This window comes from Numida meleagris, chromosome 1 (genome assembly GCF_002078875.1).
Source record: "Numida meleagris isolate 19003 breed g44 Domestic line chromosome 1, NumMel1.0, whole genome shotgun sequence".
Classification (NCBI taxonomy): domain Eukaryota; kingdom Metazoa; phylum Chordata; class Aves; order Galliformes; family Numididae; genus Numida; species Numida meleagris.
Window position 1 is genome coordinate 118,481,821 of NC_034409.1, and position 22,614 is coordinate 118,504,434.

At 39.9% G+C, this 22,614-nt stretch overlaps 1 protein-coding gene across 10 annotated transcripts in view; it reads left to right on the forward strand.

The window, feature by feature from the left end:
- The window catches only part of SCML2 (sex comb on midleg like 2 (Drosophila)), a 69,488-nt gene that overhangs the window by 4,109 nt on the left and 42,765 nt on the right, over nucleotides 1-22,614 (forward strand). For 8 of the 10 annotated variants that reach the window (XM_021409537.1, XM_021409546.1, XM_021409504.1 and 5 more), the window contains exons 2-4: nucleotides 6,859-6,966; nucleotides 11,606-11,674; nucleotides 17,157-17,227. In XM_021409537.1, coding sequence (XP_021265212.1) covers nucleotides 6,945-6,966; nucleotides 11,606-11,674; nucleotides 17,157-17,227 — 162 coding nt within the window. In that variant the 5' untranslated portion in view covers nucleotides 6,859-6,944. Of the gene's footprint in view, nucleotides 1-4,103; nucleotides 4,255-6,858; nucleotides 6,967-11,605; nucleotides 11,675-17,156; nucleotides 17,228-22,614 lie in introns of those variants that run through there. The other 2 variants (XM_021409486.1, XM_021409538.1) reach the window with 2 other exon arrangements.

Here is a 22,614-nt window from a genome sequence, read left to right on the forward strand (position 1 = left end):
GATTTGTTACAATAAAGTTGTGTGCAGCTCAAGTCTGAGCAGTGTTTTTGTACTGTTTTTTTTCCCCCTTTGTTTTTCTGATGTATTTTCTGCTCGGTTTCCTATTCAGTACATTGTCATCTAACAACAAGTAAGATGTTACATTAAAGGTAGATATTCTGGTTTAAATCCTTTGATTCTATGCTTTCAGCTTCACAAATCAGGTCAAATTCTATTTAAGATACCAAGGAAATCTGTTCCTTTCATGAAAAGGACGAACTTCCTTGATGGGAATCCAAGTTTGTTGTCTTCTCAAGGTAATATGATATCCCTTTTTGTACTGGGCAAAGCTGAGGTTGAGCCTTTGGTCATCTTTAGCATGCATTAGTTCAGGGAGCGTATGAAGTTTATAGAACATAGAAGAGAGTAGCGCTGTTTTAATGGAGTGCATACATGGAATGAAGCACGCGCCGTTATTTATGTACTGTATGGAATCTACCGGAGATTAAGGGAGGAAGGTTCAGTGCAAGGAGTGCAATTCCTGGGGCACTTTTAAAAGCCCATTTGAAAAGAACAGCTCATAAAAGTGAGTCTTGTACGTGGAGGAATGTGAAAGGGTATCAGAGCAGATGAATTTAGTGGAGCTTATTACTGTAGCTATCATCCTTCCGGGCTCAGATTAAAAGGACTGCGCTGTCCCTGGTGGTGCTTGTAGGACTGAATCTCTCGTGCCTGTACCCACTCTGAAAAGGTAGGCAGTGTGGGTACACCCTCCTGGTGAGGCACTGTGTTGTTTGGGTTCTTAAGCAGGGACGGGGAGATGAGTGACCTTTTATGGATTTCTGCATCAAGCTAAAGGTGACTGTTTCTCTAGTTACTCTGCCAGATGAGCACAAATGTGGACCACAGAGATTGATTTGCAGCTCCACGATACATGTGGGGGGCTCTTCAGTCCCATCTGCACTGAGCTGCCACGGTCTCTCTAGATGGCATTTGGAAGCGATGTAGCTGAGAAGAAACCAGGGGTATCTACGAGGCTGTAAGACCCTTTTCTAGCAGCCCTCTGCTTGTCTTTCCACCTCTTGCCTTCCTGTGTACACTCACTCTCCTACTGCTTCTTTTAAAACTGCTGCTATTGCTTTCTGTCTGTCAGAGAGGAGTGCAGAAAGACACAGGGATCTCTGGCATCCCAATCTGTCCTGGGCTCTGGGTATTTTTACTGTGTTTGCAATAGCAGTTTCTTTTCTCCTTTTACCTGCTGTGTTTGCGCGGTGCTAAAGGTGTTCTTGGTGCCTCAGAGAGCAAATAGAGCTCTCTGCTGCCTCAGGGCAGGCTGAGCTGGAGGTAGGGGAGGTGCGTCTGGGTGTCCTGAGAATTTCATGCAGCCGTTGAGCTCTTTGCCACTCTTGGTCATGCAAAATACTTGGTGGTTTTTTGTTTTTTTGATGCATCGTTTAATGAGTTTGCTCCACAAAAGCAGTTTGAGTTAGGAATTTGAACAAAGCCAGGTCAAAGAATGATGATGAATGTTTGCAGGAACAGTACTCCAGGGAGTCGGAAACAGCACAGAGGCTTTAGTGAGTTGAATCCACCAAAATGTTGGTACTACTGCAAATATGCACCAGCAAACCATTAAAACTGACAGTCTGACTTAGATAGAAATGTAAGAGCTACGGCTATATTTTTGATTTATTTGTATATAACATTAGAACGGCCTTTCATGTGGGAAGACGGGCGTTTTAAGAATATTTGAAGCTGTTAATGGGCAGTCAGCTGCTGTGCTGAACTGCTGACTTCACACATACCATTTCCTTTTTCAGGTTTTTACAGCCCCACATCGTCTGACTTTTAAAGCAGGATGGGGGCGTGCAGAGGGGAGAAGGTATTTTTATTTTCCATTGGTAACCATAGAGCGGCTCTTAACTTTAATATTACTGTCAAATTAGTAAATGTTGAATGTATATGATGTGAGATGTTTCTGTTTTCAGTTGATGCTAGCTATGTTATTTACTTCTGAGACCTAACTTTTCTGCTGCTCACATTGATAGGTATGTATTTCTTGTTTCAGGAATTCTGGGGACAAATTTGTGGTCTAAACCTTGTTAATATCACTTTTTAAAATGTACAGTGCCTGGCTCTGTGCCGAATAATATATACCTCGTATGGATCGAGAGTTTATGATTTTGTCATCTTGAAATGCATAATTACAGTTGCTCACATCCTAAAGCAGATCATAAACTTACCTGCAAGGAGGACGGAACGTTTACAGACAGTATTTTACTGCTGACAGCTTAAAAGTTTGGTTATGGCGATCACTTCATAAATAGCAAGTGGTGCACTGCCGGGGGAATTTTTGAAGCGCAGTAAATTTCTTCTTGGTGTTGCTGCAAAATGACATTTGTAAAGCAGTAATTACCTACTCTCTTCCTTTACCAGCTTAAGGAATATTCAGACTTAATGATATACGCGGCTGGCTAACGTTTGCCCTTTTGGAGGCCTGTGATTTTTTCCGAAAGACGGGCTCTCTGAGCAATGCTAGGAGAGGGTTCTCATCGCTCCATTTCTTAGAAGTTCTGCCACAGGAAAATGTGGAAGTTTCATTTCCTTTCCTGGAAAGATTCTTACTTTTTATTTATTTACTTATTGCAGAGAATGTGAAGGAAAGTGGATTCTGAGTTGGATCGAGTTTCTTGTCAGAACACCAAGTGGTTATAGATGCGTGTGCATAAATGAAAGGCAACCTCATCTCTAGGTTTTGTTTTGAACTCTGAAATGTGCGATGCCAAGTCACTGATTTACAGCTGCAGAACTTGTGTTTTATAATCATACAACGCATTTGTGCGAGTGTAAGGTTGTTTTTCCTTTTGTTTTACAAGATGTTTTTTTTCTGTAATGGTGCCACAATGTGTGCTCCTGAAGGCGTTTATGGACGGCTTCTGTTGCAGAAATGCAGAGGTATGTGCTGTCGTGTCTTGAAGTGTGTGTGAGGCTGCACACTGGGCAGCTTGCCTGGAAGGAAATCTTTGAGGAGACTTGGAAGTATCGGATGTTACAGCAGTACTCTTTGTAGCCTTATTCTGTTTATTTGCCTCTTTGCGGCACCTCTGGGACTTGTGCACATGGTGTAAAGCAGTACTTGTGTTTAAGAGATGACAGGTGAATAGAGGAGTAGGTGAAACAAAATATTCCCGGTTCAGAAACAGTAATTGCGAAGGACCCCAGTGCGCTGCGAGGAGCTGGAGCTGCAGCCCTGCGCTGCCCTTGTCCCACTGCTGGGAGGGCTGGTCCTGCTGCCATCTTATCTCTGGGCCGAGCTGCACAGTCTCTGACACAAGAACTGTAACGCATTTGGTGATGCTAAACCCGCAATCCGCTGGGCGCTCATGCTGCTTTCAAATGTTCCCTTTATCTCCATAATCCTGCACCGTGTGTTTTTATGAGCAGGCGTGCTGTCAAGATAAACCTGCGCTGGGAAGCCCTAAATATGCATGGGGTTTTTTTTTTTTTTTTTCAGGACATTCAGCTCGCTTGAATGCCTGGAAAGATAATGGAGATGTGGTCTCCATTTCTGTGATCTTCTGTAAAACGCCAGCTTCTTTGAAGTGCAGCAATGTGTGTCCTTAGAGTAATTCTTTCAAAATTGGAAGAGCGATGTAAGACAGAAAAATGTTTTCCATCCTGTTTGCTGACCCCCAGTGCTGTGCAGCAGCGACGCGCGGAGGGTGGAGGCTGAGGTTCGTCTGACAGTGCGCGTCCCACTGACAAAGGGCTGGCGCAGGGGGAGCTGGCTGCTGGGAGAGACACGGGTATTAGCATAAACACTGCAGTCAGGAATTAAAGGGAGATGGATGCTTTCTACCTGTTTTTGTTGGTTTGGTTTTATTTTTTTTTTTGCTTGCTTCTTTGGTTTTTTAAAGTAGCTGACGCATTGAAGCTAATCAGAGAAAAAGTAAAACTCAGTTTACAGGATGAATGGAGAAATAAATGGTGTAAGTAATACAGTTGATGAATATGGAGACCTTCCCTCTTCCCTATGTTTTATGATGAATGTAGTGCTCGTGCTTTTTTTTTTTTTTTAATTTCTGCTTCTTAAATCTACTTGATTAATTTCTTATCCACAGCTTTCATAGAATCATTGCAGTTGGAAAAGCCCTCTAAGACTGTCTAGTCCAACCACCAGCCTGTCACGCCATGCCGCTGCGCTGGTGAGGGCTGAGGCCCACCTTGGGCAGCAGAGGAGGTGACCGCTCACTGCTGGCTGCATCGTCATGCAAGGTAGTGTCAGGCTGTCCCTCACCCTGCCCCTGCAAAGGAGCTTATCCTTTCTTTCAGACTGACCCTACTGTTTTGGAGGTAGCTGGTTTTCTTTTGGCTATTGTTCAGCAGCTGTTAGAGGCTCAGAAACACCGTTCTTGAATGTCTTCTGTGACCAGTGTCTCTACCTACCAATTACATTAATAGAGACTGTAAGTTAAATACTGTAGGTGTGATTGGGTTTGAAGCAGCACCTCTTCCACACGGTAATACTCTGTATTCCCCTAGTTCAGCCCACGCTCTCAGAGCTTTCTGTTGCCTTGTATTTTTAACAGGCCGGTGGGCACGCTGTAAAACCGCCTATCTGCTGGAGCAGGGGCTAATGAAACGCTGGAATCCTTTTTATGTCCTGACAGACACTCCGGTTGTGCTAAACTTGATGACTATCACTGCAGGGTTGGAATCTTTATTACTGCACCAAGTGCAATCTGGTGCTTGGAACAAAAAGATAAAAACCATGCACTGTTTTAAAGTAATCTGTAAAACCGGTTACTTTGACTCCGTATCACCTTTCGCAATTTATTACTCACGGCGGAAAAGCTTTGAATTTTTGGGGGAGTCTACGAAAGCATCAAGTATTTCAAATTTATTTGATGGCTTAAAAGGATTTCTGTTCTTAATCCTGATGATCGCTTATGCTGTGAGTGCCATTGTGTAGCAAAACCAGCTTACTTGATGTCGGTGCTTGGTTTTATTTATAACTGCTTTCAAGTCTCAGTTCCTTGAGTTTTTGTAATAAATATCCAGCACGTTTGTGTATTGCCGACATATGAAACGTGTTCTTCAGTCATTAGACTTTCAAAAGTCATATTTATTTTTAGCGACAGGACCTGCGCTGTGTAAAGTTTTCATCATGCAGTCTACCACAGTGTACAAGTTTCTCAAAATGTCACTAAAATTTCACAATTTCCAGGAATACAGTTGTCTGTATGATGCGCCTCTTTATTATATGCAATATTAGTGTAATTCTTTATTCAGTATGCGAGTGTAAGATTCAAGAAATTCCAGGTAGATAAGTTGCTTTTTAACTATTGTTTTTTTTGTTTTGTTTTGTTTTTAATAACATTGGCAAGGTATGGCTTCTAAAAATGTTACCTCTGGAAAAATTCATCTTTGAAAAGGTACCAACTTACTTAAATATAAAAAAAAATAAATCTTGAACTGTTGATGATATAAACTCTGACCTCTTCGAATTTCCTTGAAAGGAAATGATCGAAGAAAGGAATTCAGAAATATGAATATATGAGGTCTGCTCTAAAAGTAATGCCTCCTGTTTTATGATGTTGGCCCATGACATCAGAGGCAGATGCTGATGGTATGGCAGCAGAGGTTGACCTTTCCCGCCAATGTCCCGATACGTGTTGTTGCTGTGTGATAGATGGCAGCAGAGACAAAATGGCGTCTGACATGGAAGTACATATGGAGCACAGGTGTATAATTGAATTCCTCAGTGCAGAAAAAATGGCACCCTTTGACATTTGTTGACGCTTGCTGAATGTTGATAGAGACCAACCAGTGGATGTGAGCACAGTGAGGTAGTGGGTGATGCGTTTCAGTAGTGGCAACAGTGGCCCACCTCCACTGGTGCAGATTTTTATGAGCGCAGCATGCAGGCTCTTGTTCATCAGTGGTGACAATGCATAGCTCATGGTGGTGACTGTTGAAAAAGAGTGTTTTGTAGTGGAGAATTTGTTCTATCAAATAGTATTTTTGCGCTCTTCGTATCAGTCGTAGTTTCCACGGAAATAAATAGGAGGCATTACTTTCAGATCAACTTACATATTTTTATGTGCTATTATTTGAATAATGACAAGTAATTTTGTTGCTTTAGGGATAAAAAGCTTCAAATGAGTTTGTCTTGAATTGAATGCAATCACAATTCCCAAAACTGGATGCTGGAGTAGAACATCACAGTAACACACACAAATGTCTTTGCTGTGTTAAAATGGTTTCACTAAGTTGTTCCCTATAGTTCCTAAAAACTGCAAGAGTGTGTGGATCACTGCTTTTATCTGCAGTCAGCTTCCCCTGATGGGTTCTCCCAGCTCTGCTGTAGGTGGTAATGGCCAGCGAGCAGTTGCAGTGAGCAGTTGTGCCATTGTGTAGATTTCTTCCATCCATGTTTTGTTCCTCCTTCCCCTGTAGTTCGAAAAGAGTGTTTTATCCAGGGATGTTTAAAGTGGTGGTTGTTAAACTGCACGTAAGTGGGTGATGCATAAAAGTCCTTCTTCCATGTTTCAGTAATGTTTGTTGGGGAAAACAAGAAAAAAAAAAAGAATGTTTTATGTCTTCCTTTGTATTAGAAACTCACAGCAAATGCAAATCATTACACAACAAATCACCTAAATCAATGAAATAAAAGTTTGGGTTCTTATGTACCCTTGCTGCTTTGACGCATCCCTTGTTTACATGCTGTGCTTCAACAAATAGCTTGTTAAATGTTTGCAACCTTAAACCAGCAAGATAATTGTAAAACAACACACATGCACAAAATCCTCCTTTCCAAAGCAAGAAGACCCAAACTCTAACAACCCCTCCCTAACTTGTTGTGTTATTACTCCACAGGAAACTGTTGTACTGAAAGAAAGAATTAACTGGTCTTTCAACTTCAGCCTTTTTATTGGGAGAGGGAAGATCACACAAGTGTTGCCATGGGGAGAACCACAGCTAAAGGTGAGGCCTGATAACTTTTATCCCAGCAGAAAGAAAATGTTAAACTGACTTTTCTAAGATGATGGGTTATTACTTGTCAATTAATACACTGTGAAGTTAAAGAAGGGAGGTATTGAACACAGGTAGGTTTAAACTGCACATTGTTTTAGAATAAGTATGCTGAATTCAAGTTATCCTGGAGTTCTATACAGTTTAACCAAGAGAATTTTGACCTGTGACAGTGAAGTCCTTGTACTATTCTAAAACTGAAAAACATGTCTAGATGTGATATTACATAAAATGTAGTGCTGTATTCTGTAACTGCGCAAAATTTAGCAGAAGGATAGCTGAGTAGTGCAAGGAATAAATTTTTACTGCAATGAATAGTGTTGGCAGCTGTCTTCTGCAGGCTTTTGAAGATAAAATGGGCACTTTTAAAATAGATTTGTCCATGATGCAGTGTAGTATGAAGGTGTGATTTGTGCTGTACCATGTCTGCAGAAGTTACGGTGAGTTGAGTGCTAAACTGTGTGAATGCTAACAAGTGTGTATAGGTTGGTGAAACAAAGACTGTAAAGCAGGAAAGGCCCACTTGTTGAAACCAAGTTGCTGCTGCTTTTCAAACCTTTCAGATGGGTAGCTTTCCCCTATAGAAGATCCCTAACACTTCTGTACTTCTCATGAGCTTTCCACCTTCTGTCCAAGCTGCTTTCAATGCTCATGTGCTCCCTTGGTAAATAATTGTCTTTTGCTGTAATAGATTTTCTGTAATGGCAGCAGTCATCTCTTTAATTGTTGCACCAAGAGTTTATGGAGGAAGTCTGCCCCCTTCTCTTGTAGCTTTTCTGCATGGCTGTTCTCTAAATGTACTGAAAGAAACGCTCTGTTCTGGGCTGATAAGAATCCCAGTGGGGAAGCACAAAAGGAAAGGGAAGGAGGCATTTTAGATTTACTCTTTCTTGATAACCTCAGCTGTGTGCACTGAGGTTTGGTGAAGGGTAGCTAAAATATGCTCACAGCCCTATATGTTGGGGAGTGAAATCAGCTTGCTGATTTGTGGTAAATCTTGGGCTTTTTTTAGCAAACTTCATATGAAGGTGAGTAACTGCTTGGCATGGGCAAAGCAAATGTTTTTGTAACTCTGAGGTGTTTCATGTCCATCTGGAAGAGAAAAAGGATTTTTTTTTTTTTTTTTTAGAAAAGTAGTCTCCTGGTACGTTTTGAACACAAGCTAGAGTTAAAGACTTTAAGATGGCTAAGAAATAGGACTGGACAACAAGAAAATAGTAGGACTTAGATGACAAATATATGCTTCCTCAAGTAGCATACCACTCTGAAACATTAATGCTAACAAAAAAGATGATGCTTGCTAGCGTATAGACAAAAAACCATCTTGTTCGCCAAAAGGTTAACACTTCCCATAAAGAAGTATTTTGGATTTGTTAAGTATCTCAAAGAGGAAGCTGGAGTTCAACATAGGATTTTGTAAGAGGAAGTGTAAATTTTCCACCAGGGTCATCTTTACCAGACTTCGTATTCTAAAGGTACATTTTCTTATTTTTTTTTTTCCCACATTTACAAGCCAGTTAAGATAACTTTGACTGATTTCTTCTTTGTCTCTAATTTCTTGCATGATAGATGTGGTTAGTCTTGCCTGTCTTTTGTTGAGTAATCTTATCAGCAGAAGAATTCTGTGGTTACAGATAGAGTGTAGTAATGTAAACACATGGAGTTTTGAATCAGTAAGCAAAAAGCACTCTTTAAAATAATCTATTATAAACTTGTTGCACATCTACTGCTTTAGTTTATGATGTGCACTGTAGAAAAGCTGTTATTTAGGTGAATAACAGAATATGCTTCTTTCTAATTTTAGTATATGTTACCAAGAAGAAAACATTCTTTTACGAGGTTTTGGAAATTCCTGTTTAGCTTATATGTATTATAGGCTACCTATTTGCACAGTGAATGTAACAACTCTTGGTATACTTATATATATATATATATATATATAACTGTACGTTTAACGCTGTCATTGAAAATGGTATCTCATTCTTTTACTTTTTTTTTTTTTTTAGAAAACTGAATAGCATGTAATTAAATCCACAGTAGCAGCATTTCATTCTTGTTTGTGTTGTGACAAAATGATCTGAATCATGCTGTAAAGCTAAAGGAAACTCAAGTAAACGGGAAAAATAAAAACTTGTCCTTTGAAAATGGACTTTCTGAAGAGAGAAGATAGATAATGAATTAAACTGAGTTGCTTTGTTCACCATGACCTTCAAGACTCTAGAACTAATAAGTCTCTTCTGTGTCTAACACACAAATAAAGTTCTCATTTTCAAGTCTCCTTTTCTGCTTTTAAGGAAATAAATCATTGAATGTAGCTAGCTAAAGGAGATGAAAAGAAAATACTCTTTCTGTCTACGGAAATATTAGAGACCTTCATGACCTCATTTTTGAGGATTGACCTGAAAGTTTACCCAAACTGAGGGTCATATGGTGAGGGAATCATATTCCTCAGTCCAGTTATCTGACATAATACTCTTCCATGTCTTAATTTTGTTTTCAGTGATCTTTTGTAATTACATTTTCTAGAATTTGGGCTATCCAAAAGTTGTAAGTAAATTGGCACATTTAAAGGCATTTATTTCATAGTTATAAATTTAGATTTTAATAAATCTTATATTCTTTAATGTTTCTTATAAAAACAGGCCATAAATTCTTATCTGCTCTGACTAATGACATTGGAAGAGGCACACCAGACCAAAGCATCTTAGCATCTGTAAAGTACAGTCTAAGGGTAACCTTTCTGAGTTGTGGGAGGTGGTAGTAGATTCAGGGTATCTCAAGCGAAAACAGGATACCAATTCTTACAGTTAATGGTATTTCATCTGCTTAGATAAAATAACTCCAGCTTTGTAGTGATCTTTCCACCATTAAAAGCTGGGATGCATTAAAGCAAGGTGAGCCTTTAAAAACAATTTCAGTTTTACTCAGACTTATTTTTGGATGTTTCTTCATGTACTGGATATGTTTCGCTTGAGCATTTTAAAGAACAGCTTTCTGTCCATCAAAACCAAGTGATAGTGATGGTACTTGGGATGTATTATAAATTAAGATGCTTCCAGCTTGTATTAAAGAGATATTTAAGGAATCCATTTCTTTTCATTAACATCTTAATCTCTTTTTTTTTTCTTATAGTTTTTTAATGGCTGATTTTAAGAATAATGTGTAACTGACAATATTCTGTTTCAGTGTTCCTATTTGTGAGATAGGCAGTAACTCAAACTGATACAGGAAATAAATAATTTGTGTGGTAGTTGTCAGTGAAAACTCATCTGGTGTCCAGGCCATGGTTTTTCACATTCTTTCACCTGTTGTTGATTTCTCTTTTCATGAAAGGCTGTCATCTTGTTTGAAATCTGGCACTGTAGGGGAGATGTTCTTTCATGACTGTCCTTTCAAGTTTTGGTCTTCGCAGGAAGCAGTTATTAGTTCTGTTCTTCAGTACTCTCATGTGGGACTCCATTGGATTTCCGCTTTGGAAATAAGTGGATCAGGAAGCTTTCTCTTCTGTGAGCTATCAGCCTGATGTCTCTGACAGTTCTATGATTTTTTTATTTTTATTTTTTGAAAGCCTGAGTAACTGAACTTGTAAAACATGGCAAAAGGCTTTTCTAGTGATTGCCACCACCCAGTAGAAAACTGTCCAGATTCAGTTCAATCCCAAAGAGACTGGATGGAATATATTTTGAACTGTAGGAAGATGGCAGTGAAGGGGTGGTGTGAGACTCTTCTTGGGTTCCTACTGATAGCTGTCAGGACATAGGGTATCCACTGCTGAACAAGGACAAAGGTTAGAGCTCTGTGGGCACCATCCACAGTTACTGTAGCACGTCCAGCTGACATTGCCCCATAAGGATTTTTCTTTGAGAACCAGCCAAGTGTTTTTATCCATTTTATACTTGTAAAGTGTCTCACCCCTGAGTGCACTGGTACACTTCAGTGGCCCTGACCAACCTCATCTAGGGCCTCTTCCCCACCAGTGCACACCCTGACATCACCCTGGTGCTGCCAGCCCCATTCGCAGCAAGGCCACAGCAGGGTTAGATTCCAGCTCCCCACAGCCTTGCCATGCCTTGGTCAATCTCTCAGTGCCAGGCTCATGGCCTCGCCAAGCCTGACCCTTTCCCCAGGGAGGTTCCTGTTGCTTGCTGGGGCTGCCCTGGTGCCCCTGGCTGCCTGCTCTGGGCTGGGATGGTGGGACAGGCCCCGGCTGCCAGGACCTCCCTGGGGGTCCTTGGCCTGTGCTGAGGCCTGTCAGGAGAGTGCCACATCCTGGCCTGCACAGAGCCCAGTGCCTAACTTGTCTCCTCACCAAACTATGGTGGAGGATTTGGGGACTGATGAAAGGACTATTCTCATTCAACTCCTTCTATATCTACATCTTTCCATGCTGTACTTTTCAGTATATTTTGAAAGAAAAATAATGCAATCACTAAATTTGTATTACAAATACCTTTTGATTATCCACTGAAATAGATAAAAGAAAGTCTTTGGAATGGCAGATTCTGTATTGTTTGAAAGCATTCTGTGTTACGCTGGATGTTATTGTGATGGGAATATTACATTTATAACGTAATGGAATCTTGTCTTTTAGATTCAAAGGAAATTAAAAAAGAGAAAGATGGAAAGCATCAGCAGGCAAACAACCCGTCTTTAAAAAGTGGTAGGTATTACAGCTATCAGGTTATTAGTTCAGGTACCCTAAAAGGTAAAGTATATATTTGGAATGTCTGTCTCTTGAGACTTTTTTTTCCTTCAGTCTCTTTGGCTATAACTGACGTGTAGTTAAAAACATACAACTGCTTTTGTCTAACTGTTAGCAAAGTATGTTTTGGTGTAGCAAATGACTGTTGAAACTGCTTGGCTTGAATCTGACAGTTTTATTAGCTCAGACAAGTACTCATGATATATGTAATCAAAAACTATGTAAACACCTTTTTTTTTTTTTTAGATCATTTACTGATTTCTTTGTTCTTCTAATAATGTATTTCCCTGTTGAATGCCTCTTTTGCTTCAGTTACCTCTTTAATGTGCTTGCTGGTGCTAAAGAAAGTTGAATTTCAGTTTAATAGTTTAAGTTCTTAATATTGCTAACTAGATTAAATTGCATGATATTCTAATTTTACTTTAAATAAATTCTGTTTTCAAATCAATTGTTTATTATCAGTAAACTGAGGAAAACTACACACTTGACAAGAAGTTGGACTGTTTTTGACAAACTTACACAACCTCTGTTATCCTCAGTAGGTGTCATAGGGTGACATATAAATTGGGCTGCTGAGAAATACGTGGAACTGCTGGCAGTTTCACTTTTGTGAAGTGTAGTAGGAGAGAAGCAGCATCGTTATATGCTCTTAATGCATTTGTGTTGGTTGGTTGAATTTGAGGCAGTGAGAAATGTCACGAGTATTGTTGACTGGAGAAGAATATTTCTTTGGGAATCCTTAGTTCTTGGTAAAGTATCACTGGGTTACTTAAACTCTCACTCTTCTTCCATTCCTATACCCTCTGGCTCCTAGTGGGTGGTCTGGCTCAGAGGTTTTCCTTCATGCCGCCTGAGGAGTTCTGTTATTGACTATGTCAGTGACTATATCATTGAACATAGTGAGAGACCAGCAAGATAACTGGGTAGTTGAGGTGATGACTTTTTGCACACAGATGTGATATCCTGGTTCTGTCAGCCATAGTACTGCTTTCTGCAGTTACTTTTGTCAGACTTCTTTCTTCCATTTCTTGGGAGGTTATCAGTGGTAGTTTTCTTCTCTCTTACAAATGTCCTTCCTTGCATGTCTTAAAGTATCTCTTTTCCCCTCTCCAGTAGTGTAAGAGGAGCTTCCTCAGGAGGACTTGGATGGCACGTCTGTGTTTTAAGAAATGTTGTCTGACATGACAGATGGAGCCCCATAAGACAGCCCCCACTAGCAAAGTACTGTTCTTATATGACTAAGATAACCATACTTGTGAGTCACTATGAAACTTCCCTGCCTTCCTCGGCACTAGAGAACAGTGTGTTGAAAAGGCTTTGTGTAAGAATAGTGCTAAGCAGGCAAGCCGTATTCTGTTGTCTGTGTTCTTCCACTTGAGACTATGCTTTTCATCTGAGCAGTGAATTTCCTCATGAAATCTAGACTCAGCTCTGTCAAACACCTAGAGAGGAGTGACTTGCTCAGGCTTGTTAATGGCCAGAAGGAAGAAAGAAACCTCTTTTTGCCATTAGATAAAGAAGGATGTGTTGAAAGAGGAACAGAAACAGGGGTGTGGGAAGAACAAACAAAAAAAACAAAAACAAAAAATAGTCTACATTAGGTAGGGGAACAGAAGAGTAGAAAAACTGGCTGAATGATCCCAACATGAGGAAAGAGGTACAAAGGAGGATATGAAGTACCTTACAGTTTACCTACTATGTTTACAATAGTGTGTATAACAAAATTAAAAGGAAACTTCATCTTTGTCAAAGAGAGGTGGTGGAAAGAAGAATATAAAATAGGCATATCTGGGCCAAAAGTCTCAGACAAGTACTGGGGAACCTGGGGATGAGATGAGGAGGCACAAGGTGCTTCATCTGTTTAAGCAGGATTTAGACTGTGATAATACTATATTAAACTAAAAAAAATCCAAACCTATAAACTCTTCTTATTTACAAGTAACACTCGAGTCTTCAATTTAAAATGTGTCAAACTTTGATTTGAACTAGACTAAAGCATTGTGTGCAGTAGAAGAAGATAGAATTCGTGAACACTCCAAAAAACCGGACATTCACACATTCATGGACCAGATGGGATGCCACTGCAGGTGCTGCCGGCCAGCAGGCAGAGCATGAGCCAGCAGTGTGCTCTTGTGGTGGCAAACATGAACTGCATGCCTGGTCGTGTTAGCAAGGATGTAGGCTGCAGGCTGAGAGAAGTTGGCTCCTTCTTTTGGGTTGTGTGTGGAGTACCCTGTTCAGTTTTGAGCTCCCCAGTAAGAAGACGACGTTGACAGGCTCAAGGCCACCAACAGCATGAAGGCGCTGAAGCACGAGATGTAAACAGAAGACTGATAAGAATACTGGGTGAATCATTTGCACAGCAGAAAGAAGAGGAAGTTCACAGGAGATCACCTTGCTGTCTTCAATTGCCTGACGGGTGACTGTGAAGAAAACCTAGCTGGATGCATTTCTGAGACTCAGTGGAAGGTCATCTTTTCCTCGCTCATGGGAACGTTGAGATGTCCCTGCTTCATGTGAGGGGAAAAAATCATCGTGTGAAGCGTGATCAAATCCAAGAAGAGGAGCCCGGAGAGGTTACCCAGAGATACTCAGAACTCAGCAAGCCCCCAAGCAGCCTTGCTGTGATGGGACCTGCTCTGAGCAGCCAAACTGGAGGCATCCTGGGATCCGTTTTAGTAGCTTAAGTTACTTTATAATGGGCAAAGCCTCTCCAGAAGTGCTAAGGTATTGGTACAGAATTGAAAAGAACAGCAAGCACCATTAACTCACAGGGTTAATGGTAAATCTGTAAACCTGTGCTATTGCAGGCAACAGTGGGATAAATTTATTTCCTTTTTCTTTTTGTTTAATGAATCAGACTGTTTGGGCATGCTTATTATCTTGCATCATTGTTTAGTATCCCACTCCTGAGCTGGCTACAACCTACCTAATTTTTTACAAAATGTCCTAATTATCTTCTGTTTTTTTGTTTGTTTGTTTGTTTTGTTTTTTTTTCCTATTCCCAGTATATGCTGTTTTGTTCTTCAGCATGAAAAATTACTTTTTCTCTCTCATTTTCACTTTGCTAGTGGGTTGCAAGAGTTGTGTGTGTTGCATAATAGTTTTCCTTAAGCTGTTTAATTCAGCCTGCAGGTTGAGTGGGAAGGAGAATGCATGTTAAATCATTCAGTGTCAACTAATTTTCTCTTCAGTTTCTCAGAAGTTGTATGTTTCAGGGGCTTTAAAATTAGAAATATGTAGAAAACAACTGCTTCTTTATGTTTTGGGTAGAGATTTTTGGGTAGAGATTTTTTTTTCCATGTTATTGTCTTCCTAGATAAGCATCTTACATGTTGCAACATACTTTCATCTCCCTTTTCTATGACTGCAGTAATTAAATGATAATTAGAACTGTATCTGAGACATTTGCTTTACTGTAGCATATCTTCACAGATGGAGTAGTCCTAATGTAAACTTCAGGTCATTTATGCTTGAGCAAAGAATTTTTGATATCCAGGATTTAAAGTAAGGAGCAAGGCAGTATTGTTTTCCTTTCGGTTTTATGTGCAGCTGACTGTTGTGTTACGTTATGTAGCTTTCTAGTAAATGCTTCCTGAAAAGAAAACTTGTTTCTTTTCCTTTGTACTTCCGGGACATTCCACTAAATTTAAAGTCCTGTTACAGCAGCCAAGATCATTTTGGGAAATGCAGGTATGGGGATATAGTATTTTCAGAGGATGTAAATGCAGTCCCTGCTCTTGAAAGATGCTGTCTCTGAAGTATCTACATTGCCTGGTCCTTACACAACGGCACTGTGGTTCATGATTACGGTTTTGGTATCATGTTAGAGCTGAAATAGCTGGGACATAATTAACATTTCGGTAGAGTTAATATTTTTGAACTGGGTGCATTAAAGTTTACCTTGAAAAATCATTTTTTAATCAGAAGTCAATTGATAGTGGCAGCTTTATTATTAGATTCAAGGACTATTTTTTTTAAGGTGAAACTTAGAGAGCAGTTAATTATTAATTTTGGTATTTGTGTCCTCCGTGTCTTTTCAATGAAAGGGGCAATGGATCTGGAGGCTGGTTTCTTGGGAAAACTCTGAAAGACCATTTCCAGAGCATGCCCTCCTGAAACAGAAATATCTAACATATTTTTAAAGTTAATGCCTTTTGCGAGTAATACAAAATCATTCGAAGTGTATAAGCACGTGAATAAGGTTTTTTATTACAAAATAGACAGGCTTCCAAGGTGCCCTATGAAAATGTCTTTGTAACCAGCCTAACTGCAGTTCAGTTCACCAAATTATCAACTTTTGAAACTTTTTTGACTTGTCACTTAGTTAACAAGTGCATGCCCTCTGCAGAGTCAATGACCAATCCTTTATACCCTTTTGAGGCTGCTGTGTCAAAAAAATTAGGATCTTAGCAGTCTAGGAATGTGGTTCTCTTCTGCTTGAGGCACTGTAATTTTCAGTGAAATGCTGTGCTAGTGCAGGCAAGCTCTGAGTTCAAACCAACTAATATCCTTTAGAGAACCAGTGTGCAAGTGACTGAAAACAATGCCATTTTCTGTTTGTTTCTTTGTTTCTTAAAATTGTAGAAATGCGTTTGACTCTGCTCAGTAGTGCTCTGGCAGACAAAGTGCAGTTTCTCTACCACTGCAAAGGATTTTGCTTTGTGAAGTTATAGCTGATTGAACCACTGTGTGGCACCGTTGCACTATTTTGGGGTTCATTGATTATCTACTTCACAGGAGCATCAGATAGATGTCAGCTGCCCAAACAGGAAAATAAGCAAAGGAGCTTACCTAGAGGATTTAGGGACAAAAATGTTAGCTGAGCTATGGTAGTTTTTATCTTGTGATATTTACCTTACAAAGATAAACCTTTATCAGACTTCTCGTGAAAAGAAACAAAGATGCAGTTGGAATGCTATGCTAATTCTTTTGATTTATAGTGGACTGGGGATACTGGTTTTCAAGGTACATTTCAGTAGATGTTAAGTATCTGTGGTTTTTACTATGTATTATTAAATCAGTCTTGTGAAGTTACCACATCTGTGCTGCTGTTCTTTCCACTGCTCTAGTGATGGGGAACTAAGATGCAGAAGCACTAACGTGATTTTACAAGGATGCTTCGGAGAGCATCCTTGTGCAGAGAACTGAATCTAGATATCCTGACTTGTATCTTTACGTGTGGACTACAAAAAGAAGAACTTGTGGGTATACTGATATTTTCCTGTTGTGTGATTCCCCTGATGACTCTTAACGCTACTTCAAGGGCTGTGTATTTTATGAAGTTTCCATTTTATTGTAATGCTGTTCTTGGGGAAAAAAATTTTTTACAAGATATTTGGTTGGGTTTTTTTTGCTCTCTCTTTCCCCAGCCTACCTCTTAATTTATGTTTCCTTTCAAAACTGTCTGTATGGCCTTTTTTTGTCTTATGTCTTCCAGAACAGTTTAGTTGGGATGATTATCTGAAAGAGACTGAATCAATAGCTGCCCCTCTACATTGTTTCAAACAGGTATGCCAAATACTATTTTGCAAGTCTGTGTGTGTATGTTTACATGTTACAGGGTGATGATAGAGCAACTTTTACGTTTGGGCTGCTTGCAGGCTTTGACTTCTTTCAATCCCTGTTTATCAGTATCTTACACTTCCGGTAGATACCAGCAAATGAAATTTTCCATTCTTGGTTTCTGCCTCAAGCCAGATTTTGAGGGTTTCATTGAAACTGTAGCTTTGGACTCTCTTTTTCTTTAAAAGAGAACAAGAGAGAACAGTAATATCAGAGTTCAAAAATAATTTCTGTTTTTTTTTTCCAGTAATATTAGAGGATTAGTGTGAGAATTAAAATTTGCCTGATAATGAAATGAGCCTTTCACCAATCCCATAACTGCAAGAGTCCTCTCAATTCTGGCTAGCTATTAGATGTACAAAATGTATGTATATATATTTTTGTGCATGCAGGAAAAGTTATTAACCACTTATTTGCTGGATCTTCCAAATACTCAAATCATAGAATCATAGAATGGATCATCAAGTTCCAACCCCCCTGCCACAGGCAGAGTTGCCAATCACTAGATCATGTACTAGATCACATTGCCCAGGGCCCCATCCAACCTGACCTTGAACACGTCCAGGGGTGGGGCACCCACAGCATCTCTGGGCAGCCTGTTCCAGCACCTAACCACCCTCTCAGTGAAAAATTACTCTATGATTCTGTGAAGTGTGTTGCATTTTAACTCTTTCAGATCAAGATGATTTTTACTAAGGTGTAATCATAGAGTTGTTTGAGTTGGAATGGACCCTTAAAGGCCATTTAGTCCAACTCCCCTGCAGTGAACAGGGACGCCTACAGCCACATCAGGGTGCTCAGAGCCCCATCCAGCCTGACCTTGAATGTCTTCAGGGATGGGGCATCTACCAGTTCTCTGGGCAACCTGTTCCAGTATTCCAGTACAATTATCATTAAAAAAAAAAAAAAGAAAAAAAAAACAACAACCCTTCTTCCTTATATCCAATCTAAATCTCCCCTGTTTCAGCTTGAAACCATTTCCCCTTGTTCTGTCACAGCAGACCTTGCTAAAGAGTCTGTCCCCTTCTTTCTTGTAGCCCCTCTTTAGATATTGAGACCACTATCTGGTCTCCTCAGAGCTTTCTCTTCTCCAGACTGAACAGCCTCTGATCTCTCAGCATCTCTCTGGACGCACTCAAACAGGTCCACATCTCTCCTGTACTGACGACTCCATAATCCGAATGCAGTAGTCCAGGTGAGGTCTCATCAGTGCAGAATCACCTCCCTCGCCCTGCTGGCCGCGTTTCTTTTGATGCAGCCCAGGACACGGTTGGCTTTCTGGGCTGTGAGGGCACATTCCTGGCTCATGTTCAGCTTGCCATCTACCAGTACCCTCAGGTCCTTTTTGGCAGGGCTCTTCTCCATCCTTTTGTCCCCCAGCTTGTACTGATTGTGGGGGTTGCTGTGACCCAGGTGAAAGACCTTGCACTTGGATTTATTGAACCTTCTGAGGTTCTCTTGGGGCCACTGCTTGAGCCTATCTAGGCCAAACTGGATTGGAAAGGAGTGTAAAGAAGAACAAAACAGCTTCTACAGGTAGATCAACCAGAAAAGCTCCTGAACAGCTTGTAGTCATCGATAGCCACACCCACCAGATTTCAGTGATGGCAACTACATTATGGTTTTCTAGTAGCGTGGTGGTTTCAAAAACAGATAATGGTAATAGGTACTGGAGTTTAAAAAATACATTTAAAAATCTGGAGGTTAGACTTTTTACCAGGACTTGCAGTGACAGAAGGGACAATGGTTTTAAACTAAAAGAGAGTAGATTTAAACAGAATATAAGGAACAAATTCTTCCTTATGAGGGTGGTGAGGCACTGGAACAGGCTGCCCGGAGGAGGTGTGGGTGTCCCTGAACTTAGCGTAGAGTTTGGGATGCCAAAGTGGTACTTCTGCCAGGTCGAAGATGGAGAATGACTAACGGTAAGCGTTTCAAAGATAGGAATTAAAAAGATTGAGTTAACTGAAGAATATGCATGTGTTAACTACGGACTCAAGTTACCAGAACTCAGTATTATTTGTCCATTCAGCAAGAGATATTAAGGAGTATGTACCAAGGGTATTTAGTGTGCTGCTCTACATTGTGCTCTACAAATTTGATTCTCAGCTGTGTGATGGTTTAATATGTATTTACAGATGCAGTTTAAATATACCATCTTGTGGAGCTAATGATCTTCAGTTATTCAGCTCTTTGGGGAATGAATCAACCTCTGAAGGCGTTTTTCTCTCTGTAGGAGCAGCTGGGGTCCAGTATGTTCCCAAGCTGGGGAGTGACTGACTTAGCTGCATAAAATTACATAGGATAAGTTTCAGTAGGTACGCCTTCTATGTACTGTGCAGATAGGTGCTGAAGGAATTGGGTAGTTCAGGTTGATAGAACTGTAATAGATGTGAGAAGCAGTATATGTGTGGTTTACTAGGTTGGATGTGTCCAGAAAGGTATTTTCTAGGTTTTGTTGGCAGTCTGATAGTACTGTGATAGTGGCTTCCAGTGGGGACGAAGCAAAAAGCAACAAAGGAATAATCTGAAGACCTGGACTAATAATATGAGAAGAACCATTACACTGTATATCTGAAGTAATTTGCAGGAATGGAGAACAGAGCGAGATGAAAGCAGATGGTTGCATTTCTTCATATTACTTCTTGAATCTCAGCTTTCACTTTAGGGGATGAGAATAAAGGACAAAATGCCCCTCTTGTGCTGCTTTCAGTGAGAGAGGGCTAAGAATAGCAAAGTCCATAGCTCTTTTTGGATAGATCACCTATAATTTATCATTTTCAGAAATTAATTCCACAGTATTTGTTTTTCTTAATGGATACCAGCTCAAGGGAGAGACCCCAAGCCCTGCTTGGGTAGAAGAAGAGCAGTAGTGTATTTCTTGGTCATTCTAAGATAATGCCATATTCACGCCTTGTAGACCATGATGACTAGAGTATATGCTCTTGAGAGAAGTAGCTATGGCAGAAAGCTGCTCGGAAGCCATTCCTTGTGTCTTTTGTGTTGACTTCGTGACTGATTCTTGGGGAAGCCCAAAACATACAACAGAATAACACCCCGAATAAAGGTGGTTAAATAACATGGACTGACTAAGGTAGATAAATCAGAGTGACTTGGATTACTTTAGGAGTGTGTGGGTTGGAAAGAAGAGCTTTCATGTCCGTGCACAGCAAATTTCAAAACAATTTGCATATTCAGGCTTCTTTTCTTCTAAGATTTGACCTTTAAGTAGAAAGTGATATGCAGTGTTAATTATTGCAGAGCCAGCTCTTCTCACTAATTAATGTTTGAAGATTTTAGAAACTAAAGTGCTTGAGCTTCGTGTAGGACTAATTTGACTTCTGTTGGGTTACACATGAATTGTACGTGTTATTATCAATCTGTGTAATGAAAGAAAGATGCTGCTGTGGCCAGCCAGAAAACAAGCAGACAGAAGCTTGATTTGACAATTATATCCAGAAATTGTGGCTTGTGGGAATTTTACAAAGTTTACATTTTGTAGTAATTAAAAATGACCTGGGGATCAATAGATTAAAGTCTCTACCATAAAATAAGATACAGGCGTAGACTGCTAATGGGAATTGATTAAAGTATTTATCTTAATTTAGAATGTATTTTATCTGTCGCTCTCAGTTGTTTTTAATTACTCCCTAAAATTTTGAAGCATTCTGCATCTCTTTCTCTCACCTTTAAACATTTTTTTCAAGCAGTTGAAAATTTTAAATATAAAAAGCTCAGTCCATTTAGGTTAGAATAGAGCTTAAAATGACTCTTAAAGAGCTGGTTTTGTTATTTTGCTACATGATAAGAACTGGTATGGTGGAGTTACCTTTATAGAACTGTGCCTTGAGTTGTTGCTATTTAAACAGGCTTACCTTTCCTACGAACAAACTCCCTTATTTTTCAATTTCAGTTGCCTTTCATGGTTGTAGAAAATAACAGCTTGACAAGTGATGTCCTGAAATTGAATTGCCCTTTAAATTTAATATGCTCAGACTCCACTTTCAGACAGCCTGCTGTCTAAATGCAGCATTGGCAGATGCTGCCCTCTGTACTCACTGACTATTGCCTGTCTCTTTGTTTTTTGGGCTCTGGCTCCACCAGGGCTCCTGCTGTTGATCTGGGTTCTGCTTGGAACACTGTACCTGCACACCATAGAAAAGACAGAGCAAGATACGTTTTTAAAAATTAAGTGCTGTGCAGGCAAAATATTACTAATGCTTGTTTAGATACCAGGATTCTTTAGGCTTTTCCTGTGTCCCCAGGCATACAGGTGCACACTATGTACTTAGTATGGTTCCCTACGTGGCCTGGTGTGGCAACGGATGTCTGGATCTTGTGAACATGAATGTCCATGTCTTTGAGCCCTCTGCCTGCCTCCTGTGTTAGGATTCAGGTTGTGTTAGCTGCAGGGGTAAAATGGCAAGTGGAAGGCTGCCTATGGTTTTTGGCATCTGCAGCTTTGACCTGGATGAGGTACAGAAGCAGGCTTCCAGGAGAACAGTCATCCTCTCCTATGAGAAACCTCAGTGCTTGGCTTGTTTAACTTGAGGAAAGATTAATCAGAAAGGATCAGGTTGCCACATGGAAATACACTGCAAATTTTGTTGAATTTTTCAAAGATGCAGAGAGAACTGGAAGTACAGTCTTGGCAAAAGTTTTCATGAATAAATTCAGACTGAAAGTGAGGAGATATCTGAAGGGAAGTAGAAAGATTGTTCTAGAATCTCACTAGAGACAAGGTGAGTCATGCAATACTGGTTAGTCTTGATACAAGATTGTGATCATTGTTAGATGATGGTGTTGCCTACAGGGTTCCAGTAGGCAAGTAATCAGACTGTGATCCAGTTGATCTCTGCCAGTGATGTTGTTAGGCAAGCTTTTCTGTTTTTTTTCTGTTTTCCTAGTAACAGCTCGGTAAAGAATATTCTCCTTCTTTTTTAACCTTTAATTTGTAAGAAAAAAATTCAGCTGAAAGACCAAATTGCATTCATCATCTCTCTTTTCCTTGTGCTAGTGTCTTTTTCCAAAAATCTGATGCCTGCTAATTAAATTGGCATTTCATTGTGTGTGTGTGTATGAATGTATTCAGTTCTCTGTGAATAAGCACAAGCTGTAGTTCCTATCTTTGCACAGTTTTATGTGACTGCAGGATTGTCTGTTTCTTTCTGTAAAATGCATTTAACAGTAATTCCTTCTTCTGTTTTCTTTCTTTGTATTGTAGGCTTTTTTCGGTGCAGAAACTCTTTCTTGCCTGAAGCTTTCAAAGTGCCTGCTGCAATAGTGTCCAAATTTTGTTTTAATTTGCAAAAATTACTCTAATGAGAATAACT